General features: G+C 38.2%; 2 protein-coding genes across 2 annotated transcripts; one reads left to right on the forward strand and one right to left on the reverse strand.

The window, feature by feature from the left end:
- Positions 1–1,113: 1,113 nt before the first annotated feature.
- Positions 1,114–9,124, reverse strand: stard7 (StAR related lipid transfer domain containing 7). Its single transcript, XM_015387310.1, has 8 exons — positions 8,235–9,124; positions 6,433–6,596; positions 6,275–6,324; positions 5,321–5,431; positions 5,086–5,168; positions 4,875–4,974; positions 4,687–4,771; positions 1,114–2,747 (listed from the first exon to the last, which is right to left on the reverse strand). The coding sequence occupies exons 1-8, from the start codon at positions 8,684–8,686 to the stop codon at positions 2,572–2,574; spliced, it is 1,221 nt and encodes a 406-aa protein (XP_015242796.1). The 5' UTR covers positions 8,687–9,124; the 3' UTR covers positions 1,114–2,571.
- Positions 9,125–17,278: 8,154 nt separating this feature from the next.
- Positions 17,279–27,144, forward strand: LOC107092694 (sodium-dependent phosphate transporter 1-B-like). The gene is made up of 11 exons (XM_015387297.1): positions 17,279–17,583; positions 18,569–19,274; positions 19,406–19,546; positions 19,705–19,790; positions 19,977–20,073; positions 22,542–22,661; positions 23,594–23,869; positions 24,041–24,662; positions 24,811–24,996; positions 25,109–25,193; positions 25,892–27,144. The coding sequence occupies exons 2-11, from the start codon at positions 18,926–18,928 to the stop codon at positions 26,063–26,065; spliced, it is 2,136 nt and encodes a 711-aa protein (XP_015242783.1). The 5' UTR covers positions 17,279–17,583; positions 18,569–18,925; the 3' UTR covers positions 26,066–27,144.
- The last annotated feature ends 686 nt before the right edge of the window (positions 27,145–27,830 follow it).

The following is a 27,830-nucleotide window of genomic DNA, read 5'->3' on the forward strand; positions in this document are numbered from 1 at the left end:
AGATAGATAGATAGATAGATAGATAGATAGATAGATAGATAGATAGATAGATAGATAGATAGATAGATAGATAGATAGATAAATATAATGCATGGTCCAAAAGAGCAATGGGGTTTTATAGTTTAAATATAGAGATGCGGTGTGATTTCTGAACTATATTCTACATTTGTTTTACACTTACTAAATTAGATCTATGCTTTTTTTCCCAAGCCCTCCTCAAAATTATTCCTCTAATTCACTACCCAGACTGCAATGTACGAACTCGAAGCAAAACCCCAGCACTCATTCACTGCATATATATATGTTCTGATAGCATATAAAACCTTGCACAGTATGCAGTCTGAATGGTTTATACTTAGAAAAGAAAACATTTCTTAAATCTTTGTTCCAAAGTAAATGAGTTTGTTTCCTTGTATTTGCCTTCTATAGATAATGGATTTAAATTCTTGTTCTTTTGTGTTAGTTTAAAAAAATAAGTTCAGAATGAAGTACACTAAATAAATATGGGCCATTTAATTGAGTAAGCACAATGTTATTTAATGCATATATTTTTTGTAATTTAGATTATTTCAAACAAACAGTGCATTAAAAAAAAAATGTGCAAACAAAAAAAATATTTAATGCAATTATATAATCTTTAAGTTTTGGTTTATTTTTTAATATCTAAAGTTAGTGTTTGATGGTTTAAATGGTTTGGAGCATGAACTGATTGTAATTGGTAAAGCAGTGCTTACATTATAACCAGGACATCTCAGCAGCTCGTCTAGACCTTTCACCCAGACGGGGAGTAGGAGGTTTACACGTTATCCTATTAGGGCAGACTATATTGGTTTAAGAGACAATGCAGACCTTTTTTTTTTTTTTTTGCAGCATGATATATCCCAGCTACTTTCATGGTAAACACCACAAGATATAAGGAAAATTAGATTATTGGATTAGTCAGACTACAAATGTAGCTTATTCTTGTAACCAACTTGGTTACCAAAAACTGCATCTATTGCTCCTCATTTACATAATTTTAATTGTTTCTCGCAAAAAAAGGCCAAAGAACAGCACTTTGTGCAACAGATGGTAACAGTTTTGCAGCTTTGAAACGAAACACACACATTTAACAGCAAATGTGTTTTATTAGGTTACATTTTCACAGCTTGGTTTGACTATGAAGATGTTAAACAAGCATTTCCAATGCAATACAAATTTTTTATATCTTACACTTCCAAATTTATTTAAAAAGCAAGACATGCTTCAAAAGGAGTAAATTAAACATATTTAAGGATTTGAAAACGGAGCATTGAAAAACAAAGGTTCACACGGATGCATCAAACACACAAATTGTAATACTACAATTTAGTAAAAGATGGAGGGCTTTTGTAACACACCAGTTCGTTAGGATGTTGGTGCCATTTTAACAGGCTGTAAACAGTTTATTTAGGCAAGGTTTCAATTCACAACATGTGGTTCATTTTGTACATTCGTTTTAGACCCTGCACACAGCTCCTTGTAAAATGCATCGATGGAGAACAGTATGGCATTTCAGTAGGACTTGCATTGAAAAAAAAAAAGAAAATGCAGAACTGAAAGTCAGAGGTTAAGTACTGTAAAAGGTTTTTTTTTTTTTTTTTTGCACATAAAAATAATGAATGCTCTACAGTGACAGACAAAATCACGTAACTCAAATCAAACAAACTGAATAGATTTAACACTAAATCTCAAATGAAAAAACTTAAATATTAATCCAAAGCAAAAACCAGACAGGTTCTCAATGGCTGTGCAGTGCGATGCACAACTTCCTCACCAGATGCACATCAGTACCTTTGCTAATGAGGATTTATATGGTTATTGTAAGACACTATGCCTCTAATGCTGAAGGACAGCAATATCTTCAGAGGGCTGGCAATTTTAAACAGTTTGATGAACAAAAGCTACTTTTTTTCTCAAAGGTAAAGAAAAGCCCAAATTCTTCTGTTTTTCCTGTCATAGATGCATTGATCTTGTATCCCCTTTATCCAGTCATGTAACTGTATTGTGCTGCAAATAACCCTAAAACCCCATGAAATGTAGGGACTCGCTTCCCGCATTTCCCTCAACAGCCGCAGTTCTTCATCAGGCAGTGGGTTCATTTGGCAAAGGCCTTGAATTACAGCAATAAGTCCATCAGTATTCAGTCATAGTCACCTTCTTGTGTCAAAGTCGAAAAAACCACATGAAAATCCACGAGGCTTTGGGAAAAACAAAATGGAGAAACAGTCCTTTGACAAAATTATTTTCACAAATAGAAAATTTGTCTGAATTTTACCAATAGTTATGGAAGACACACCATTGCAAAAACAATGGCTAACAAAACCGTGCCAGTCAGTCTGTACAGTGTCCACAAAGATGGTAATGATGTCCATCATGTTCCGGCTGTTGCATTTTACAAACAGTATTACGGCATCTACAGATCAACAAGTGTCTGCAAATTAAACTGAAAACCTAACTTGTAGGAGTACCCACAAAGTTTCATTGGACGGCTTCAATCAGACTTAAGTGCAGGTTAAAGCATGCCAAAGTTGACTCTGGACAATATCCATCTCAGGCGTAGATGCGACCAGGACCAGAATGTGTGGTTTCTCCACCCATACGCTCTTGGCTTGGCTGGCGGTTGGAGTCGCTGGACTTCGTGACACTGGTGTAGTCATGAATCCCCACCTCCAAGTTTTTGGCCCGCAAGGCAGCAGTATGTAGTTTCTCTAAAAAATCTGGCATACCTGGCAGGGAGTTGGAAAACACAGATACTCAGAAAATAGGAATGAATGGGAAAAATGCAGCTTATCACCTGCACTACAAAAAAGTGGAAGGGGAGCTGATAAATTTACTATTCATAAATTCCAAATTTTTCCAGGTTTGGATTTTCTAATAATTTCAATTAACCATTTCTAATATTCAAGAAATGATGTAATATATGATTAAGTGCCCATTGAAAACATCTTTGCCATCAAATTAAAACATACCAAAAGATATCTGAAGCTTGTTTTCTTGTGTTCAGAGTTGAATTATATCATTATCTTAACTATAGATTAACAGAATCATATCAAGCCATGTATAATAAAGCAAGTTAGAAAGCTAAATTCTAGTAAGTAGGTATGAGATCAATTCATTATGAACATTCATATTCTTATTTTTTTTAAATAGGCCAAATATTTAGTAAAAAAAAAACAGAACAAAGACTGATCTGAAAACAATCTCAACTTAGTTTTTTTTACAAGAAAATGTAATTGCCACCATTTTTAAACTGGTTTCTTGTTCTCCTACATTGTTTAATTTCTGATCACTGCTGCACTTTATTTTCTTAACATCCACTGAGCACCAAAGAACAATTAATAAAGATATAGTAGCATGTTAAATCATAATGTTTAAAATAAAGCTTCGGGGGCTTGCTTTGGTGGGCAGTGGTTAGCGCGCACGACTCATGTACAGAGACCTTAAGGGCTGGATATGCTCCCGCAGCAGTGTGTCGCAGTGAACTTGTCGCAGGTATGACGCAGACATTTGTGATTTATGCTCAATATCGAAGTCCACGCCACAACGCAAGAGGGACAATCACAAAATAGCTGTGGGTCTACATACGGCCGAGGCGGTGAGGAAGTGGGGGTAAGGTAGTCGGACAACGGAGGGACATGAGGACAGAAAAGAGCAGTGATCCAGGTGGAAAAATGGTCTCAGCGTTCTCGGGCACCTCGATCTTCTAGCTGGTCCATCTTCACGAGTCGTTTTCCACGATGGCGGTCATACAAACAAAACAAGCCAGTAAGGTACTAAACAGGAAATACACATAGGGTAGAGTGGATGTAGATGTGACCAATCAGAGGCCTCCTGTCTGCGGCAGTGTCAGCTGTCATCTACAATTGGGGAGATGTGCAGCAGAGTACTGTGGAGGGGGCGGGGACGTCTCCGCATTTACCACAACACCTACGCAGACGACCTAGTTTCGACTTATAGATCAGCCTTTAGTCCTTGACGTGGCCAACCCAGGTTCAACCCGGCCTGTGATCCTTTGCCGCATGTGTCTCCCCCTCTCTTGTACCCTCTTTCCTCTCAGCCTACTTTACAATAACGAGCCACTAATGCCGCAAGAAACAAAAAACAAAGCTTCGACTTCCTACCTTTGAAGCAATCCTGAGCCTGTATTATAAAACCAGTCATAGATTGTTTACAAAACAAAACATTCGATGATGAGAAAATCACCACATAAAGTCAATTTTTACCATAAGAAAAGTGCGATCCCTATAGCTAAGGCTAACCGTCTTGTTAATTACCCTAGTTTCCACAAACATTTTTGGCTGATCTTTGGTATTTTTGTTTTCCTCCCCTTCCGGCCTACAAAAGAAAAGTGCCTGCGTACATCTGATGCCGAGACAGCCCTCGAAGTCCACACAAAATGCTTTAGAGCCAAAGAAATTACCTCTAAAACAAGGGTAACCATGGCTAATTTGAATAGTGCATTCTGGATATATTGCCAGCCGTAAACGGCACACAGATACATTAGTTTGTCTAAGTCTAAATGCTACTTTTGAAGACATGAGGAATCCTGTGGTGATTCCAGCTTTCAGTTTGAAACTTTCGATAACGTTTAACCCATTTATACAACAACTATCAAATGTCTGAACGATCCATGATGAATTTAAATCGCAGAAAAACGCTGCTTACCACTTGACACCATCCAGCTCACACAGTAACGAGGAAAAACCGTCTGTGGATCATCACTGTATGTCAGCAGGTAATCAAACCCATTCTGTCAGAGAAAAAACACAAACTCAATTGAAAAAAAAAATAATTAAAAAACACACATTTCATAAACTTCAAAACATTTGAATACTTAAAAGCTGATCACAAACCTCATCAAAGGACTTATGGGGGCGAATGACCATTTTTGACTGGTACGTGTGGACCCTCACAAATTCCTGAGTCTCGGGGACTCTAGGATGCTGCACGGCTCTACTCAATATCAAACAGCAAGTTATGAGATTAATCATAAATTTGTTTATGCCTCTAAATGTACAAAATACCAACCAAAGTTACAATTCAACAAATACTTAGGAGTCTTACCTTGACACCAAGATCATCATATTATTTTCCATGTCAACATCGTATCGTCGCACATAAACATAATCCCTTGAATACATTGGATACTGTGAGGAGAGATTTAACAACATATCAATGTGTGATCCAATCTATAAACTAAAAATTTGGATTAGTTTTGTTTTAAACACGTATTAGAAGGACTATAATAAGCTGTGAACACTGAAATGTTCTCATGCATGCAAACAAACAGCAAACTTACTGGAAAGTGTGTTGCCCAGTGCACAACTTCAGAGCCTGTGTTGGGATCTCTATCAACCACTTCAAGCTTGATAACCAAGGAATCCCACTTTTTCCTGTACTCTGTGTCCAACTGGAGGAGAGAGAGTAAATAGAGCACAAGCATTTATCGTTTGTAATGTTTCCCCTGCACACAGTAAGAGAAGCTCGGTTATGACAATAATAAAAAAATAAAATACCTATGTTATTTAAAAATTCAATAAAACACACAATGTTAAAATATGAAGTATACAAAATTACTCTGTTGTGTATTTCCTGGTTCAAATATAAGGCTTTAACTCGTAAAACCTTCTGAGCATTTCAGAGCCAAACATTTACTAAGTTGGTATTTATTCAATTTCTAAAGAAAAACAGTAAAACAAATGGAGATTTTATTCTGAACTGGTAGAGTCCTATGTTACCGACCGTTTGGCACCTAGACAAATTAAAAAGATAAATTTTAAATAAAACTGCAAACTTAACATTTGGACAGGATTCACTTACTGTACACTAAATACAGATTATTTTAAAACACAGATAGTAGTTTTTAATGTCAGTTTCTGTTTTGAACAAATCATCTTATTTTTTTGGAATGTAAAACATTTTTTAATCCTGATCCCAGAGGCTCTCGAAGACAAATAAACCTAGTGACATAAACCTTTGCTTTAATCTAAAAATAAGATAAGGTACAAAGCACTATTAGAAATTCCAGTGATTCTCTTCTGGATTAAGGCAAGCATTTTTCCATGCTTCTTTTTTCTTACTTCTCTACACTTAAAATATTATTTTTCCTCCTCCTTTAAAAAGCCAATGTTTCCAGACTGAGAAATAACTCTAAAGTTTACCATTCTTAATCATCTTCTAAAGCTATAGTTTAACATTAATACTCTGCTGAACAGGAAATAGGCTTAGTAGAAAATAAGATTAATGAGTTTACCTGTACATTGAAGAACTGTCTTGGTGTGACATCATTGTAGGAACCCAATACTGCAGTTAAAAACAAAACAAAATAGATTTAGTCTGCAGAAATACAAACTCAGATGGTTCTGACACATGCAGATAAGAAACCTGGTGTCAGAAAGCAATGATGCCAACCTCGATATTCATAGAGGTGACTGTTGGGAATAGGCCTCTTCCACACTCTGAAATCCTTCTTCTCCACCACAGCTTCCCAGCCACTGTCTGGTTGTCCAGCCACAGTAGCAGAGGGTGTGCATAGGCTTTTCACAGCCTCCATGGCCTCAAGCTCAAGTCCACATCTTTAAAGAGATGCCAGCGTTAGAATACCATTAGCACAAGAGTTACAACTAACATGATAAATCACAGATAAGCTAAGCCAGCATGAATAGGCTTGTAATAACCGTTTACATAAATGGAGGAATTGGCTGATTACAGGTGCATAGTCAAAATAAGTTCCAATTTCAAATTGGTGACATCTTCGATTAAACTGGTCACATAGTTTAAAGTCCTTATGTGAGATGGCAGACAAAGAGATGGAGTGATCCACACCTACTACAGCTATATTCTGTCCCTTCTCTACTTGTTGCTTTACTCTGCGTGTTCAACTTTTTTCCTAGTCAGTAGAAAAACAAATTAGCCATCTGGGCTCCTCATTCCATCCATTAAGGACATTTCACCCTAGCGCTGTGTGTCCTGGGCCGGTAACATCATCAACGACCCCTCACACCTCCATCATGGAATGTTCTCCCTGCCGTTCTCTGGGAAGAGGCTTCGCAGCATCCTCTGCAGGTCCAGCAGAATCTGCAACAGCTTTGTTACCCGCTGCCATCAGACTGTTGAACTCTAAACTGGACTCTGCATCACACTTGCAACATTGTTTTGCAATATACCAATGTGCTGAACTTTTATAATCCCTTTAAAAAGGACACAACTAAAATGTTCTACTGCAATTGGCACCATATTTATTTTGCACTGCACTGAACCATTTCATATTAATGCCCTTTTGCACCATTCATTTAAACAGCTGTCTTTTCTCCTACTCCGTTTACATTCTTAATCACTGGTGCACTTTATAATGGTATAATGTTCATTTAATGTTGTAAGCTGTAGGAGACGGACTTTCGTTTTTGTATACAATCTCTGCATACAAAATGATAAAGTTTGTCTAAGTCTAAGGTGGCTGGGGAATATTTATTTTTCGTGAAAAACTGTTTCAAGCAAAAAAAAAAATCCAATAAATCACTTTTATTTAAGATATACAATTTTAAAATCTATATTTAAAAGTGCAGCTCTTTAAACCAGCGGACAACAGACTTAGTTAGATGAAGCATGCAGCTGGGATTTTATTCTTTAATGCTAAAACAATGTTAGTTGTGATTAAGCCTTAATTTTTAACCCCCATTTCTCATACATCACCATTTTGATCCCCATAATGTTTTCTTCAGGGGTTATATAAGATGTAGTGAACAAGGGCCAACAAAAAGTCCAGCCAGGGGCAAAGCAGAATGTTGGCATCAATCGCATGAATGCAAGGACATGTAATATTATAGCCTTTCAAACAGTGCAACCAAGGACTGCAGTGATGACTCTTATATTATGCCAAGTTATTTTACAGACTCATAGATCAAGTATCTTTTTAGGCTTGATTTTAAAAAGTTATACAATACACAACTTTAATGCCCTTCAATAGCAAATTAAGTTACCTTCACTATTAAGTTCTGTTCTAATGTGATTTCTTAATTTTTCACTGAAATATCATTAATCATATGCAAAATGCACAAGAAAAATCCCTGCTGCTTTAAAATGATCAGTAACTAGGACAACTGTTGGGTGTTCAGTTCACTAAGGTATGAAAACACCTCTATGTTGACAAGTTAGTTTGCAGCAAATAATTGCACGGATATATCCATGTTGCAGGTAAAAGATGGGATCCTCACCTGCGGATCTCTTCATCTTGAATCTTCTCGTTTTCCCACATGAACACCCCTGCAAGGGCCGCCATCAGCTTCCCGGTAGGGGCGTGACTGTTCTGAAATCTGCGCCATATGTTGCCGATCAGGGTCCACCTGGTTCTCTCGGAGTACAGGTTGGAGTAAAGCTCGCCCACTTGGCAGGCACGTCGCAGCCTCTGACCGGTCACGAAGCCGCAATGATCTGCGAATATGGACAGCAGTCCTTTCTTCTTCCTCTGACCCGGGCCCCTGGAGGTCCCCACACCTGCCCTCTGGAGCCATGACAGCAGCAGGCCCACGTTCCTTCCCAGCCAGGGGAAACTCTGGAGATTCTCCCCTCTCTCCTCCACCGTTCGCCACAGAGACCTGCGGCTCTGGAGCCTCATCGTGTTTACACCGATCTCGCAGATGGGACGCCGAGGCACAGAGTGAAACATGACTGACAGTTATGACCGTGACACAAGGTCCCAGAGGAAAATACCAAAGACAGGACAGCGGCTGAAAGGTTACAGAGCTAGCTAACAAAAAACTAACTCCACGGAAATAACCACCATAGATCAATCCGATGTTCTATAGAAGCGCGAGCTCAGTTACTTATGACCATAACTTCACTTTGCTAGCAACTGTTAGTCAATCTTTTGCGTACTCGCTACATGTGTCGTTAGCATTAGCTAGCAGGCATTCAGACAAGCTATTGCGCCACAAACAAAGAAACAAATCCCCTGCAAAGCCACTTATATCTGCAAACTGATCCGTTTAAATTTGCTAGATGAACTGTGTGGTCATACTGGACCTCCGTTGACCTGTTTAGCTCTCGTATTGACAACCTCACGCTTTCCAAAAACTCTCCTAGATCATTTGACCTCCTCTTCCTATTGAATCTTGCACGCCCACTCATAAGCCCCGCCCACCTAAGCGGAAGTTTGCAGCGTATAACAATTCTAATTGGTCCATATGCATGACTGTCTTAATTAGGCGGAAACACACTAGCAAGTTTGTATGCTTTGCTTTAAAGAAGAGCCAGCCAACGGTCAGCTCTTTTACTGATCCTGGGTCGGCTATCTTGTCCTTAATCCCGTAGAACCTCCCTGCGTTGCAAACTAAAGCTTAAACGTAAAGCCTGATCTAGGATCGGTATCAACGAAAAGCAGAAATAGACAGATTTAAGAAGGAAGTAGTAAAAGTCGCCCTCAAGTGGCGCTGATGAAAAATACAGTTAGTTATGCAAAAAAAAAAAAAAAAGTGAGCATTTTAAAAGAATATTTTAAGGCAAAATTCAAAATGTACATTGCTAGTTAAATAAAAAAATCTGCTGGGTTCTATTGCTGTTCTTTTTTATTATTTCATTGCAGCAATATTGATTTAAAGTCAATCGACAAAAGTCAACACAACTAAACGAAAAAAAGAAGAAAGGCATGAAAAACTGACCACCCAGACAAGTAAACACCAGTTATTTCTGGAAATTTTTTTAAGACAAACTATTCAGGAAATATTTTCAGTTTGTAACATTACAACCAAAAAACTTTTCTCATGTTTTAATCATACCAATGTTTTAATCATAACATACCAATAATTATACCTGCAAAGTAAAGAAAATAATAGATTTTTTTTTTCAAAGGAGGTTTACTTTTTGCTCAAATATAATTACGAAAAGTGTTGCATGCATTACTAATCCAGCTGTTATGGAAAGGCCTTAAACATTCTTACTCAAGAGAATTGAAACAGTAAATAGAGCATTTATCATAAAAGCAAATCCAGATAACAAATCCAACTTTGTTTGGATGATTGAAGACTCAAATAACAAAATGTCAATCTATTTATTGTTTCAGAATACAGTTTTAAAAGAGATCAAATAATTATTGACAGGAAACATATTTGGACTAATCCTATTTCCTCTTTTGAATGATTCTAGTTGATTATTATATAAATTTAAGCACAATTATTTAGACAGCAGATAAGACTTTTTATTTTAAGTTCTGGGGCTAACAATAACCTTTATATGGATTGCCTCAAAGGTACAAAAAAAATGAAATGAGCTTGCAGACAAATATTCAGCATAAGCTACAAAAGTGGTCTAATTAAAAATCATTATACCTCTGTACAGAGGAAATCAAACAGAAGGCTAATGATAAAATGGCAAAACACTGGGGGTAAGAGTCAGCAAGCAACTGACTTTATATCATTTAAGGAAAAGTTGGACAAATAGGAAAACATAACTAAATGGATTGGAGGAAATCATTATACATTAATTAAACCTTTGGTGGTATAAGATTAAACAGTATCTGGTTCAAATGCGGTTTGCATGTAACAGGAACATATGGGTATTTAAATCGAGTTGTGTTATAAAGAAATAAATTAAACTAATAATGCAAAGTCTTTTGGAAAAACAATTCATACATAAAAAAAAAAAAAAGACAAGACTTAGAGTTAAATCACCTGCAGCGAATCATGACAGAGGTAGTTACAGAAAACTTGGAAGACATACTTAAACTTATGATGTCTCAGTTAACACTGTCAGCTAACTTATTCTAGTTACAGAATTTGCCAAACAGATCCATGCTTTTAAAGCATTTTCTCGCGTCTTATTTTTTAAATAAATTCTAATTGGTTGAATCTCATGAAGAAAAAAAAAGGATTAAGGACAGTACAAACAATAAATTTGTTAACATAGTGTACACCAGGGGGCGCTGTTTTACTTGCATAAAAGATGTGTTGAATCAGAGGTCCCAATATGCAACTCTTGCAGTTTAGATAAGCTGCAGCAGAAAATTAAGCTCATCAACATTTTTGTGACACACATTAATTTGATAGCTATTGAGAAGTGACTTTAGCTTTCTAAATTTGTATTTACAGTCCCATAGAAAAATATCCGCAACTCCTGAAGAATTGTACTTTTTCTCAAATTTCCATCGGTCTATGTAGTTGGTGATTTTATGTGCTAGACTATTGGCATTTTTTTGAGCTAAATTAAGTTGTTTGTTTGTTTCTTTTAAACTTTGTAGACTAAAATAATTTTGCTCAATGCTTATAAATTCAGGGGAGTGGCACCCAGTGGTTAGGGCATAGAGCTTGAAATCCTGAGGTTCTGAGTTTGAGCCCCACTCCCACAAACTGCCACTCTGGCTCTCTGAGCAAGACCCCTAACCCCACACTGGATGGGTTAAATGCAGAGGTAAATTTCTCCAATGTGAGATCAATAAAGTTCAATTATTATTATTAAAGTGCCACTACCTCGGGATGAATGGAAGAAGGGTGTACGCAAACATAAACTCTTTATTTTAAGCATTGCTACAGATTCTCTGTTAGCTTCAGTTCTGGCTCATAACTGGGCCAATATAAAATCAACATGCTCTCATATAAGCCACTCTATTAAAGATTTGGCTGTATCTTTAGAGTTGTCCTGCTGGATGGTGAACATTCACCCTAATCCCAGGGACTTTGCAGTCTCTGTCAGGTTTTCTTCCAGGATTATTTAAAAAATATAAAGAACTAAGATTGTGTTAGTTTGAATTCTTGACACATCTCTTTAATATGTTTAAGGTCTGAAATTTTTATAACCTGGTTTTAAACTAGGTTACAAAAATTAAAGTGGCTGTTTAATTAAATTAATGCAATAATGCATGTTACTCGAGATCACAATTCTCAGCCACTATTATATTGTGGGTCCTTATTAGTTTGGAAACCACTAATCTTACCCATTCCATTGCATGGATTGCGTTGTTGTTCTTATGGGAGGTGAATCTCTAACCACTGAAGATTTTTGAAGCCTTTAACAGTCTTTTTTTTTTGTTTGTTTTTTGTTTATTTTTTTCTCACTTTTTTCGCTATTGTTGGACCAACAATGATCCTGTTATCTCTTACCGGCGTTGTTGTTGCCAGTAACACATAATGCTGCTATCACTCTTAAAAAGTAATATCACAAAGTTGTGCTGTGTTAAGAAGAATACTTCTAAAGGTCCTTGGTTATAATTGATTTCGATTGGTTGTATCAGTTTAGGTGTTTAAGGTAAAATGGGTGCTGAATGAAAATGTGTTTGATGCTTTTCTAATTTTCTTTGCAAGAAATTTCAATTGCAAATGCTTTCCTTGCTTCACAGTCATCCACTACTTCTGTTGTTTAATTACACTACGTTTTATGCATTGCATTTGAATCCTGGAGTTATCATGTGAACATAATGTGAAAAGGTTAAGGGGTATTAAGATTTGTAAAAGGTACTGTAACCCTGCAAACTTGGTGCAACCTATAAATCTAAAGCCTCAATAGAAACCCAAAATGTGTGTTTACAGAGGAATCGCTACCTCGATAACATACATATCACCAGAAAAACACTGAATTTAGTCCGTAGAGTATTGTTTGAGATCATGTGTTTGTTTCTCATAAAAACTGTGGTGAAGCTCGGCATCATGTGACTGCGAGGTTAGAGTTAAGAAACACACTTTGGAGTCGTTGTACTTGTTTTTCTGAAGTTTTATTTTCTCCCTGACCTCTGGTTGAGGTAAACAAAAGAGTTTTTCATATCGGTTAATTGCTATGTTTGTGTAAAGTGGGAGCTGAAGATGACACAAATTATATCTTTAGAGGTTATGGACAAAGTTCTGGAAATTACCATCGTAAAACCATAAATGTTCAGTTGGAGACTTCTTGTACCATTGCTACTCCTGTTATTCAGGTACTTGGCAATACAATTACAAACCCCTGTTTTGCCCAGGGAAAATTTTCCATGATCCCTAAAGCTGCAATGTCAATTAAACAATGGGAAAAGTAGACAAAAGGTAAAACAAAGCACCTTTTTTCCCGTTAACAATGAATCAGCCCTGTATCCTTTGTTTAACCTATACATAATGGATCTCTGTTGACGATATAAACCAGCAGTGACCAAAGAAAGCCATTTATGCTAGTGTGGGTGTTATCATTTTCAGCTGGATGCACCTCAATAACTGACAAGTCTTCTGTAATGCGTCCATGATCCCTGGCTCAGACTGTTTCCCTGCTTTGTTTGAACCTGACCTCGTTTATCCATTTGTATGGAAATCAGATCGTGAATGGCTAGGCCAGAGTTCTTTTTCACCATAACTCCAAATAATATCTTCTTTATTAAAGTAACAACAGCGATAAAAAACATTTGGCTGATTTACAAACATTTCTGTGGATGGGGCAGAGACGGAAATACAGCATGACTCAGAGAACATGATGTTTCATTTTAGTTATTATAATAGCCCGCGTCTTTTTTCTAAATGGTTTATGGTATTCTGTTCTGGATCACGACTTTCAAGTCCAGTGACTTTTCTGGAACCCAGTCTGGTTATAACCTGTTCAGACATGAACTCTGCAGGGATTGTCTCCCAAGAAGAGGTCACTTCCTGCATTCAAATTCAGGGAAAAGTTTTCAGTTCAGGGTAAAAAAAAAAAAAAAAAAGAAGACGGTTCAGTCTTATGTTCAGTTCTAAGAAGGAAGTGTACCGGTGTGTCAAAGTGTTTTTCCATCTCCATTTGTTGTTCGAAAGCATTGCCCAGACAAAATTGTTAAAACTTGGAATAAAAATACAATGCTATCCTTATTCTGCGTTTAATGTTCTATGTCATGACAAAAAAATTGTAAATTTAACACCAATCCAAGTGGATTTGGTCCCACTCTGAATAAGGTATAGAGAATAAAATATAGTTCAATAATATAGAGAGTAAATTAACTCTCTACATTGCATAAACCTTACTCCAAGAGAGTCAATGTGCTTTGACACTGCATATTTAACTCTGTGGTATTTACTGGGTGCATGTTTGCTGTTCAAATCAACAAAAAATGTTTGAGGGTGGTATATTTTAAAACATAAAGAGGTGGGGCAACCTGATGGCCAACCTATTTGCAGCATATACCTGTACTACACTGCATTACTTTGTTAAAAACACTTTGCGATTCACCTTTTGTTTACTTTCAGAATCACTATCCTTGAGCTTAGTCACATTATTTCTCACAGTGAAGCTAAAGTAAAGTAAAGCAGGATTCGTTCATCAGATCTTCATCTGTCTTTTAACCAAGAGTTTGCAGAGTTGTTACAAAAGATCAAAATGAGCTCATGTATTAAAGTATCAGTCAGGAGAAGGGTGTAAAAAGAAATCTTAAGCAAATTGAATATATGCTGTGAACTAACGTAGATGTTGAAGGTTGGCCTGTTTTTCAGTGTAGTCCTGTTTCTCCTACTGTGACTGGCTGGATGTGCTCTATTCATCTTCTGACATTGGGGCTGGCTTGGAGCTTGTCTGCCTGGCTGTGTTTCCTGGAGGGGGCGGCCTTTCGAGCTGGTTGACACTTTCCTTTTGTATCTCTGCTTCTTTCTGTGTGTCTGCTTCTGTCTCCTTGAACCCCAGTCGGCCTCGGCAGATGGCCGCTCACCCTGAGTCTGGTTCTGCTGGAGGTTTCTTCCTGTTTAAAGGGAGTTTTTCCTCTCCACTGTCGCCACAACCATGCTTGGTGTGTGAGATTGCCTTTGAGGCAATGAGTCGATGCAATCAACTGGTTTTCCTTAGATAGAAAACTTTGAATCAATTTGACTGTGTGATCTTGTTGAATTGTAAAGTGCGTCGAGATGATGTATATATAAAAAAAATTAATTGAATTAAAATTAACATAGTCATCGATAACTCAAGATGATAATGGATTAATAAAAAAAAAAGAATTTTCTTTACATTATTGTAAATAAAGGAGACTAGCGTACCATAAACCCAAGAGGCTGATGGTAAAGGGAAGCAATTTCCATATGTGTGGACAAAGGAGAAGGGTCACAGGTAAACTTTTGCTTTAAAGAAAACAACAGTACCTAGATAACATCTGTCAAAACAGTGTGGCAGAACCTGTTAGTGTCAGAATGAACCAAACAGAGAACTCTGGGCCACAATCCCAAAGGCATGAACTTAGAGAGCAAAAAACTAAACAAAAAAACAATAACAACAAAAAAACAAATATGATATAGTGATTTCAGTATCATGATATATAATACTTGTGTTTACAGATGTTGTGTTAAGGTGGGTGGAATAGTACTAGTCATTGTTCACTGTAACACATCAGGCAGAAAATTTAAGAGAAGATTTTCATTTTCAGCTTTAAAATAACAAAGCGTACACCGAGGCAACAAAGCAAGGGCTGAACAACCACAAAATGAATACCTGGAAATTTTCTTACCATAATCCAAAAACAAAATCTAACAGAGACTCTGTGGCATCACTTAAAGAACTGGAATGCTGGTAAAAAAAAAATAGACGCTGAGTTTCAATGAAAAGATGCTTTAAGGCCTTATATTGCTTCTCCCTTACAGGTTTATCTTTTTTTGCAAGTGAATCTATGCCGCAGAAACATCATGCATTTTAAATGCAGCTCTCTTTGTAGAGACTCCATTCAATATTTTTTATCATACCAGAAGCTTGCTTTAGGCATAATCTTGCAGGTTGTTTAGGACCCTTCCAACACCTTCAGTGTTTGAATTCTCCCATACATCACAGTGCAGATCTGATGTGAATACTTTAAAATTCATTGTGATTTTAAGTCAATCACTAATATGATTTCAAGATTGCCCTGGGAATTTTCAAGAATTTATTACATTTTTATGCCTTATGATACTAAAACATGTTAAAAACATATTTTAAGTAATATATATTTTTTAATTGGCAACAGACTGGGAACCAGTCCAAGGTTTACACCGCCTTTCCTCCTTAGACTAGTGGAGATAAAAACCAGCCACCCTGCAACCCTGACGGGATAAGCAGGAGAAAATGGCTAAATGGATACTTTTTTTTTTAATCACCAGTTGTATAGTTTATGTTTACAATTTCCTTCCTACAGTCATAATTCCTGCAATCTTTTACTGATTTCAAGTAAATCCTAAACAATAATTGACAAATGTCTATGGTTTCTTGTAAGTAAATCCAATCAAATCTGACCCTTTCTTCCTTCCTGGACCTATATGTGATGGAAAACAATCAACAAACACCACTGCAGATGAAAAAAATGAACAAGCCAGAGAAAACCCTCTGCTAAAGAATTAACATCTGACACCTTTTGGAACACTCTGTTAAATGTACCATTTTTTTAAAAGAACATCGGGGTTAAATTCATCTTCAAACATGAAGTGTGGAAGATGTTGCTGCTGAAGGTGGCTGTTTTTTAAGTTTAAATTTATATTGGTACCATGCTTTGATCATTTTCTATGTCAATATGTGTAAAGCTACAGTGCAATGGCTTTTACACAACATTTCGTATCATTTTACTTGTATTTCATGTGATACACCAACAAAAATAGCCTAACAATTAAGTGAAAATAAGAGAAATGTTTTTTTCATTATTGTAGCTTTCATTACTTTCTGGATCAGTACTGTCTTTAGACTATAGATTTTTGTTTATTTGTAACAGGGCTTATATGTTTAGTTAAATTTCTCTCTTTCTATATGAAGCCATGAAAGATGCTATAATGTATCAAAAAGTACTGTTGAACTAGGGTAGTGTGTGAAGTCCAGGCAGATTGCTGCTCTTTTAGAGCCATTTTGTACTGGAAATTTCTTCCTATTAATGGGGAGTTTTTATTTCTGCTATGTGCACTATGAGGGATTGCTGGAAAGTTAACAAACAAATGAAATTGAGTGTCCATTGTGACTAAATCATTTTAATGGAAGAGGGATTAAAGCAAAGTCGATGACTTAATCTAATGTTCGTCCTTATATGATTTGGATTAAACAACTGCTTTATTCCTTGTAAAGCCTATATTAAAATATGAGAGAACATTATGCTCGTTGTGTAAAAGGTATTAATTTGAAGATTTTTTCCCATTAAGAAAAGGAATATCCTTGTTTTTCATTGTATCTGGAGCAAACTCGAATTTCACAATGAAATCCGACCCATCCCTGGTTTTGTTACGACAGAAGCGGCTCCTCTGCCGGGGGCGGGGAGGCCACATGCGCCGATCACGTGAAGGAGAATCAGAGAGAGGCGGGGCCTCTTGAAGGGCGCATCCAATAAAGAAGGAAGCCCGACGCCTCCCAGAACCGGCGTGAGCAAGTTTCATACATGCGGTAGAGAAGCTTCCATTCAAACGGAGACGTTTCTAGAACTTGAAACGCGTTTTCATCGATAGTATTTTTCCTCTTTAGGCGTAGTCTTGCGTACAATTTTTCATTCGAATATTTATAATTTATTCTAGATACAGCTTTTGAAGACATTTTTTATAACCGCTTTAATTATTCATTATCCCGCGCGCGCTATCGAAGCCAGCCGTTTTGTGCGCGCGCGCGCTAATTAGCTTACCGGCTAAAAGGAAGTATTTTCTACACGACTGACTGCTGTAACGATTGGTAAGTGTACTACTTTAATATCTTTTGTTAACACTTCAACATATTTTCTTTGGTTATTGGCATGACAATTTACTTAAGACTTGTTTGAACGATCGGTGTTAGCATCTAGCAGATGGTACATCGTACAATGACACAACAGACTGTATATGAGCTGTTAGCAGAATTAATAAGAATAACGAAATACAAGCTAAATAAATATTTTATGTAATCTTTTGATTTAATTACTACTATCGCCACATATATGATACAGGGCGTATGGCTTTATATAAATTGACACACTAAGACCGTTTTAGAATAGATCTCTAAATATTGACATTAGTGATATATACATAAAAAATACACATTAGAGATTTGGAAGCTTTTGGTAGAACATTAAGTTAAAGTGGAACAACATATGACACTCATTCTGACTCTCATCCGGTTGCATCCCCCCTTTGGCGGAGAAAAAAAAACAAACTCGTCTTGTATAACCTAGAATTGGTTTATTACACACGGCGGCAAGTATGGCCGTCAGAAAATGAATTTAAGCCGTTTGCGACAGCTATGTTGTAGCCTACTGCCTGTTCGAGCCTCACGATCACAAGGGGAATGGTTTTTCTTCAAGTGTGAATGAATGACACGTGCAGACGTAGCAAAGCAGTGTCTATATTTAACATAACGGAGCGGTTTTTTTTTTTTAGTCTCTGCACCACTTTGAATGATTTACACGATTAAGGGTAGGTAAACATCGATGCTGAAACATTCTCTTGGATACGGATCGTTTTTTAAGTGCTAATAGCCTCTACTCTTCGTGCGCCATTTCCTAAATATGGCTTCCTCTTTTCTGGAAAGCACGCAGCTGACGATCTTCCGGTGATTGCAGCCCCTAGTGTTTATCTTATTTTAATGCAGTCCTGTTATACGTATAAGAAATTCTGTATGTGGTTTTCTTTTTTTGTTATTCTCTAGTCACTTTTTTTCATACAAATGTTTTTTTGTTTTTCAGAATGTCCCCCTGCCTACCAGCTGTAACATTTGCACAATGGCTGGTTTCACCCTCTGCTTGACAGCCAAGCACCAACACAGCAGCAAAAGATCTCGTTTAATTACTGGATAGCAATAAATCTCTTATTTTACCTCTAGTTTACTTTAACTGATTTCTGGTCAGCCCCAGATTTTCACTAGTTTGCACTGCTGGACCTCAGTAATCCTGTTAATGCAGGTGGTCCTGTAGAAATCTATTTATTTATTTACCCGATACCTCTTGAGTTTACTGGCTACTGTTTTTAAAAGTAGCCCCATTAAAAGTATTTGTATTGCTTTCCCTTAAAATTGTGAAGGTATTCCTATATAGTCTACAATCATGGTTTCTCCAACTACAGCTGCAGTTATACTGACTACTACTGTAGCAGCAATGACCAACACTCCTCTGACGGAGTACCTTTGGCTGCTTATTGTTGGCTTCATCATTGCATTTGTCTTGGCCTTTTCTGTGGGTGCCAACGATGTTGCAAACTCATTTGGCACAGCTGTTGGCTCTGGGGTCGTGACCTTGCGACAGGCCTGCATTCTGGCTACAGTGTTTGAGACTCTGGGTTCTGTGCTGCTTGGGGCAAAAGTGAGCGAAACCATACGTAAGGGCATCATCGACGTGCGCATGTACAATGGGTCTGAGCACACGCTGATGGCTGGATCTGTCAGTGCCATGGTTGGTAAGTAACTTGATGACCTGGGGCTAATGTCTGTTTGAAATGTAATGCAGATGATAACGATAATTACACTATCCTATACAGTGTTTTTTTTTTTTTTTTTACTGAAGGTAATCCTTGATTTATTTCCCTAGGTTCTGCTGTATGGCAGCTGGCTGCCTCTTTTCTTAAGCTCCCCATATCTGGAACACACTGCATCGTTGGTGCTACTATTGGTTTCTCATTGGTTGCCAAAGGTCAGCAAGGAGTGAAGTGGCTGGAGCTCGTTCGTATAGGTAAGGCGGCCATTTTATTAGTGCAAATTATTTGCAATACACGAATCTCGTAAATGCATAAAAAAAAAAAAACTTTTAATTCTATTGTACGTCTTATGAAGTCAGTGTTTTTGTACTCCTGCCTGTTTTATACTCAAGTTTTGGTGATCTGTTTTCAGTTGGTTCCTGGTTCCTGAGTCCCGTTTTGTCTGGAATAATGTCGGGCATTGTTTTCTACTTAATACGCATGTTCATTCTACAAAAGGTAGGATTGATTGAAATATTTAATCTATAGTGAGACAGGAACTAGATGTCTTTTGTTGCTCTCCTGTTCTGTTGTGCATCTGCATGGATCACATTGTGTTTATGACCTTGAAGCTGTAATTTGGTAGTGAAATCAGGCTGCAGTATTGCCACAGAACAATTTCTGAATTGCTTTTCTGTACCACAGAAAGACCCTGTACCTAACGGCCTGAAGGCTCTGCCTGTTTTCTACGCTGTGACCATGGCAATCAACCTTTTCTCCATATTGTACACTGGTGCTCCGGGTGAGTATCATTGTCTTGTTTTTCTTTACGTGACTGCCAGTGGCCACAACCTAAAATAAACAGCTCCCTCAGACAGCCGGATGCCCACACATATATTCCAGACAGAACCACACTGTTTACCGTTTTCACAGAAGCCGTGTTTATTTTAACATGTTTTTAGGCCCTCTTGTTTGTGGTTCTGTGTGGGTCATAGCTGGAATGAAGTTTAAGAGTGGAGCACAACAGGGGCATGGAAACTAGAATTAACTCTGGGCATCAGTGTTCTTCAGACTTCAGAGAAGTAAAAATGTGATAAAGTGGTTGTAATTTTTTGCTTCTGGTTGTTGCTCTTGTTCTTGATATGTTGGTTATATTCACCTTCCAGAACGCTTTATTAAACGAGACGCTTTTGCTCCTTTGTTTTTTTTTCTCTCTGCAGGGCCAAAAAGTTCAAGATGTTAGCTGGCCTGGGCCCTTTAAATGGTGGCTACAGGCCAGAGTTTGACTACATTTGGTGTGCAGATGTGCATGCACATCGGCGTGTTCAGAGGAGATCACATGCACTTGGAGCATAGATAGCCTGGCTTAGTCAGACACATTCAGCAAAGTTGTTTGATGCCCCTTGCATCGGAACGTACAATACGTGAGGACCAGTAAACGGGTGCCTCGCATTAAAAGGTGTGAGACTTCACTTAGAGATATTGCCAAGCCACCTTGTGTTAATCACATTAGCCTAGGATTACTTGCAGTGGTTAGATTTACATCAGGTATTCAGTTAAAGAACAATCACAACATGTGGAAAGAGATCCCCAGAATGGGCTTATATTAATACATGTTGGGAAATATTATTTAAATTTTATCATACCATCTTAGAACTGCGTTTCTGCTTCAGAAAAGGGCGTTGACTTATTTATTTGCATCAGTGCAGCAGTCGCATTAGTATTTGCAATGCACAGAGTACAAGAGTGCTGCAAGACTCCAATTCAACATTTTAGCAGAATGAAGTGACTGGAAACCCCCGGCCATGTTGCTACACTGTTTATAAACAGCAATGTGAGATGGAGAGCACTTTATTTTGGCAAATGGAGGGGAAAAAAAAAAACAACAATTATAGCCCTGGATTCCAACAGCACACTTCAGCTGATTATGCTTTATGGATGATTTGGTAATACCTGTGGTCTACTCATCTTCCAATTCCTTCAACTGCTGTTGCTCTTCTCCAGTTGTTAGTTTTAAATGATTGAAACATCAGCACTAATATTAGTTAAGTGGGGAAATGCGTCATAAAACTTGCAACAATACAACACTTTTTATGAAGTAAATCTAGTCCAAGTATAGACTTGATTAAAGATTCCAGAATAACACAGTTGTATACAAAAAAATGTATACAATGTTTTGTTGCTGCTCTAGACTTAGTTACTCATAGAAACAAAACTTTACAGGCAAATGAGTCATAAAGGGGTGGTTTTACTAGTGATTTGTTATTGAAGTGGATTTTAACATGCAGGGGAAGGAAAACAGGCCATATTGTTGTTATGTAGGCCACAAATACCAAGGTTACGAGGAGGGGTTTGGAATATAGTCGTGGTTAACTTCATTTCCTGTATTGTGTGCTTGTGAGATAAACTCACACACTCTATGTGGAAGTGGTATTCTAGCGAACACCATTTTACTTCTCTATAAATTGTCCCAATATCATCTCTTATAAGTAAGTTGCCCAACACCTGGTATTGTAGCTGAAGCCAGCCCTCTTGTCAATGCTGTCTTATGCCAGTCCCAAGGGGAGGGAGAGCTTCCATTGCGCAACTGAACAAACATCAGTAGTGCTCTGCAGTCTTCTGCTGCACTGTGACACGGTGAGAGAGCACACTGTCAGTGTGGACTCTGTCCTCCAATTAACATAAAAGCGGACACGCTTATCATGAATCCTTGGCTCTCATTTCCTTTAATCTTAAACTGTCAAAACAAGTCATGATGCACACATCCAAGGTCACTCATAACTGGGTTGTTTTTGGTGTGTTTTTATTTTTTTTAAATACTTTTTCCCCTAAGAGCAATCACTGCTGACTCAAACTGTTAGACAAAGATGGTTACCTCTGCTGGGAAATTCAAATAAGATGCTTGAAATGTGCTGCACCAGCTTTGCTGCAGTATTGGCAAGAGGTTACCCTGACTACGGTGAAAATTTGCTGTATGCAATTATTTTGCCTGCCTTTTTGTAATTTATTTTTTTTAAAGGCATTCACATGTATTTGTCAGCTGGACTCATAGGGATCATGTTATTTATGTTCCTCACTTTGCATTTATAGCTATAAGACAATGGTGCAGTACTCAGTTACAATGTCTATAATGTATAAGGAGGACCTTTCCCAGTTATGTGCTCAGGACTATTCTTTATTAAGGTAGCCTCTGCTGCCTTGTCTTATGAAATGCTCTTTCTCTATTTGCCTTGTTTATCTTTTTCTTTGTGGATCCTGGTGATCTCTCAGTGCTGGGATTTGACTATATCCCTCCGTGGGGCATCCTGCTCATCTCATTGGCCTGTGGTCTGGTGACTGCCCTTGTGGTCTGGTTCATTGTCTGCCCTCACCTCAAGAAGAAGATTGCACGTAAGTCCACTTATGTGTTTTTACTGTTTCTGTGCAAGTGTGGTTGAGTGTTAAATTGCTATAACCAGCTTCCTTTGACTCCTGATGAGTTTTTAAGGGCTGGTGAACAATTGAGTGAGGTACCTTTTCTCATTTTAACCTAAACCCAATTGTGAATAGAGCTAAGGGGCTAAGAGATGTATTCTAGCTGTGGATTTGACTGGATGAGTCACTTGACAGTATTGTCACCTATTTGTGCTTCATAATCCTGGATTATTTTTTTTCTCCCTCAAATCAACGGTTCTACTGTAGAGCAGCACACCTTGTTAATCCTTTTCACATGGCTTTTGTACCCTTTAAACTGACTTGGTGGTACCTCTATTGTAACATGACCTTCAAATGTGATGCAACACAAAAAGTAGGTCTTATTGAATCATTGGGTTTATCTGACCATAGATTCTTTGAGCTTCTGTCCACCTTTTTAAGGTCGGTTAATTGGGTCAAAGTGATCCTTTAATAGGTATTTAGCTCCAGGACTAAAATAAGCCTGGGTTGACTTGAGGTGCTCACATAGCCTCCTTTGCTGGTTTAAAGAAAAAAGATGGGAGGTGATATCAAGCTTTACTTCCTGGAATTTTTGTAATTTACAGGAAATGTATGAAATTTGTTTTCCTTGGCAATCTGAGAACAGGTTGTTTGCTGTTCTCAGATTATGTAACCTCTTTGCAGTAATGTACACATGGTACTGCTAATCCATCTATCTGATCCTGTTAAAACAGAGGATCAGTTTTAAACATGGGTAGCATTACTTTTACAGGACAATGGTCTTTTGATTCTCTAATTACACAAGTCTTACGAAATTTCAGATTATGAAGAACACAAATATTTACTCTTTGGTTATCTCTGCTGGATGGTTTACATATGCGATCTTGCCTTGTTTTTTTTCCTGCCAGGCGATATCAAGTCTTCCAGTCCTTCTGAGAGCCCCCTGATGGAAAAGAAGGAGCTCAAAGAGGCTCACTGTCCTATCCTGAAACAGACTACCAAGGAGACGTCTTCTCCTGCTGCGCCGGTTGTCAGTCAGAACTCCTCTGAATCCCAGCCTGTCCCAGAGGAACGGAGGGTGGCGTTTGATATTGGGGAGCCCGAAGAGGCAGAATTGAATAAGGAACGCAAGGTTGCTTTTAACATTGGCGATTCGGACGACACGGAGGACTGCCATACAAATGGTAAGTTAAAAAAGACAAAATTAGTGGTTGAATTTCAGCCTGGATTTCTGTAACAATTTTATTGTTTTTTGAACAGCTACTGAATAATGGATTCTATAGACACAATCTAGCAGATTCGTAATGTATAAAGTACTTCCAACTGTATAATAAGCTATGCATTTCTGCCTGCAGCACAACCGAATCCAACAAATGACCAAGTCCAGCTCAACAACCTACAAAGCAATGGCTCTACAAATGCTCCCAGTCAGGCTCACTTGAATAACCAAAGTCAGTTCAACAGGCCAGCACAGAGTCCCAGTAACGGTTACTGCCAGTACCATACGGTCCACAAAGATTCTGGCCTCTATAAAGACCTGCTGCACAAACTCCACCTGGCCAAGGTTGGCGACTGCATGGGAGAACCGGGTGATCGACCCATGCGGAGGAATAACAGCTACACCTCATACACTATGGCCATCATCGGCTTGCACAGTGATTTCAGGCACAAAGAGACAGATATCCGTGGAGGTGAAGATGGAGAAAAGGGGCCAGTGTCAGGCGGACAGGAAAAGAAGCGCGTGCGTATGGACAGCTACACCAGCTACTGCAATGCTGTAGCGGAGAACATGACACCTGAAGAGCTTGTTGAAAGTGATGTGACACTAGAAATAGGAAACGAGGATGCAAACAGCAGCCGAAGCTCTGTTGAAGACCGGCATGAAGAAGACAAGCCTGAAGTTTCTACTCTGTTTCAGTTCCTCCAAATTCTCACTGCTTGCTTTGGATCATTCGCCCATGGTGGAAATGATGTGAGGTAAGGACTCCGTATATCGCTGGTCATGTTGTCATTTGTCATCAGAGAGATAAGATAAAACCTGTTTGTCTGCCAAGTAGCTAGTGACATTGTAACTTGTCCTAGCTCTTTGCCCACTGTGTGAATAACCTCACTCTTTCCTCTGCAGCAATGCCATTGGCCCTTTGGTAGCTTTGTATTTGGTTTACCAAACGAGCAGCGTGACCTCTAACGCAGCTACACCCATTTGGATTCTGCTTTACGGCGGTGTGGGCATCTGCATCGGGTTGTGGGTGTGGGGTCGCAGGGTGATCCAGACTATGGGAAAAGATCTCACCCCCATTACCCCTTCAAGGTACAAAAAAAAAAACCTAACCGCATCCATTCCAGACATTACTGCTACATTAGTAATGTAGCAGGTTAGTCAGGCATCCATGTGTAAGACGTTTTTCCTTTTCCCCCTGCAGTGGTTTCAGCATTGAACTGGCCTCCGCCCTGACTGTCGTGGTTGCTTCTAACATTGGTCTGCCTGTCTCCACCACCCATTGCAAGGTAGGCCAGTCAAACATTGTGGTCTGTGAATTTGACTGAGAAATGGGAAGGCTGTTTATTAGGACAGAGTCTAAGTAAACAGTCTGGCTCTGGGTCCTAATATGGACCCCAGACACTGCTGTGCTCTGCAGAAGTATTCATACTCCTCAGACTTGATCACATCATGGGCATGAAATCTAAATGGATTTTGTGTAATTGGCCAAAATAAAGTAAGGCTGGTTACAGTTTTTAGAAGTTGTTTACAAATGGACAGAGTGATATGAAGTGGAATAAATAGTCGAAGGGGAAAAAAAATATTGTTTAAAATTCATATAGAAAACAGCAAACATGTAGGTTAAGAGCCTGGTCAGATTAAGATAATGGCAGCAAACATGGATATTGCACTTGAAGAAATACCCACTATAAAATGGGTCCCTTAAGTACACCATTCACTTTAAATAGTGAAGTTATTTTATTGAACACCACAAAAAATGTCGTCTTAATTTATAATGCAATGTTACTTTAAAGTGCTCTTTTACACTCTGCTTGTTTGACTTTGCAGACAAATCTTATATAAAGCCATCTTTATAAGGGGTGCTCTGTAAATGTATTGCAAAAACTACTTGTTAGAAGTCTTAATGTGGAAAGGCTCATGGGTTATGGATATATCTGTAAGGTCTTTAGATTGACTCAAATTACGACGGCTGCTTTGTTTGCAGGTGGGGTCTGTGGTTGCAGTAGGATGGCTGCGTTCAAAGAAGGCGGTGGACTGGCGTCTGTTCAGAAACATATTTATGGCATGGTTTGTGACCGTGCCCATCTCTGGCCTTATCAGCGCTGCCATCATGGCAATCTTCATCTATGGCATCCTTCCTGCTGATCCTCCATATTAACACTGAAAGGAAGTGTTTGAAAAGGACTCATGTGCCTGTGGTTCATATTAAACTTTGCTTTTGCCGTTTGTTCCTTTTGGATCCCATGACCTCCAATCGGGGGAATCCTATTTCATATCTTCTGTAAATTCTTATCAGCATCAACTGATCTTTTTTTTTTAATTTTATTTTTACATTTCATTCATGTAAATACTTTTTTTGACAGTATTTGAAATGCAGTAAAGATTATCATATGTAATCTCAGACATAACACATGCTGAAAGTAATGTAGATGCAAAAGCAGTACCTTGGGTGAAGAACACCATATGTTGCTGTACCTCTTTTCTACTGAGAATATTTTTTTTTTTAGATTATGCGTCTGGCTTTAAATGCCCAAACCTGGCACTGCATTTGTTCTAAAGAAACAAAAAAATCCGTTGGTTAAAATGGTTTATTCTCCAGATCTCATCAAGAGTGCAGCAGTTTACAGTGCAAAATGTAATTGTGTATGGATGAACACTTGCAGATTAATACAGAAAATGCTGTAATAGATTCATTGTTTGCTCTAAACAAAAGGAAGAAAAAACTATGCCAAGTGCAAAAGCAGCCTGAAATTGTCCACCTCAGCTTAAGATGTAACAGAATGTCCACCAGCAGAAATATTGTACTCCCAAAAAAGACCTTAAGTCTCCTGTTTAAACTTGACTCAATCATCCTTCAATGGTTAATGCTTCAAGCCTGCTTTAGCCTTGTATTTCCTAACTCGCTTTGTAAATGCTACTTTCAGTATGTGTTTGTGATGTTTGCACCTTCAGACATTTCAGTTACCTTAACTTTACACTTGTTTTAAATAAGGCAGAAAATACCTTTAAAACTGGAACTGATTTGTTAGGTGTTGGCCTGTTTTCAGAATCCAGGCAACTTATACTGTTGCATGTGGTCAATTGACTAAATGCATTCAGACCTGTAGATGCTTTAGTTGCCTTACTTTGTTTTGGTTTTGTTTTTTTAGGTACCAAAGATTATTTTTTATTAAATGCACATCATCCTCTGCTCCACATTTGTGGATGAGAAAAACAAATAAAAATTGTAAAAGAGAATACTTGTTGAAACTTTATTTCAGGAACTTTAGTAAACTAAAGCATCTGAATGTAGCAGTTGGAAAAACTTGCTTGTTTTGATCTATGGTGGAAAACAAGAGGAGGGATGGTTATCCAGACAGGCGGGATCATTTTCCCTTTATTGATGGAAAGCTGGGAGCATCTGGCGTGGTGGTGACTAAACACTGGGACCCACGTGTTGCAGGGATCTCTCATTCACGCATCTGAGGCAGGGACAGACAGAATTCCTTTACGCCAGCTTTATAAACACAATGCAGTGTTTTACTGTTTTTTTTTTTCCATGGCCTCAGGTTAATGAATCAACTTCTGGGTTTTCAGGTCTCACAACCCCTGAGGGGCAAGATGAGTTATGACTGCAGCAAATTTCCCACCAATGCAGTGAGGTTTATTCCCTACCAGTCTGGATTTGCTGCAAAGACACTTTTCCCTCCAGTTTTTTATTTTATCCCGTTATTGGCCAATCGGAAAACCTAAATCCAATAATTTTGGTTTCAAAATTTTTTTCATTTAGAGCTGCAGTGCATCCTTGTTCCTAAAATAACCAGAGGCAAATAAAACTATAAATCAAGCTCAGTAAGTACCTGGGGACAGATGCCTCTGAGTGTCCTGGATTCTTGTCCCAGATTTACTTACAAAGAACTGTGTCATAAACATCTTTATAATGT

Source organism: Cyprinodon variegatus, unplaced genomic scaffold (assembly GCF_000732505.1).
Source record: "Cyprinodon variegatus isolate N-32 unplaced genomic scaffold, C_variegatus-1.0 Scaffold390, whole genome shotgun sequence".
Taxonomy (NCBI): Eukaryota; Metazoa; Chordata; class Actinopteri; order Cyprinodontiformes; family Cyprinodontidae; genus Cyprinodon; species Cyprinodon variegatus.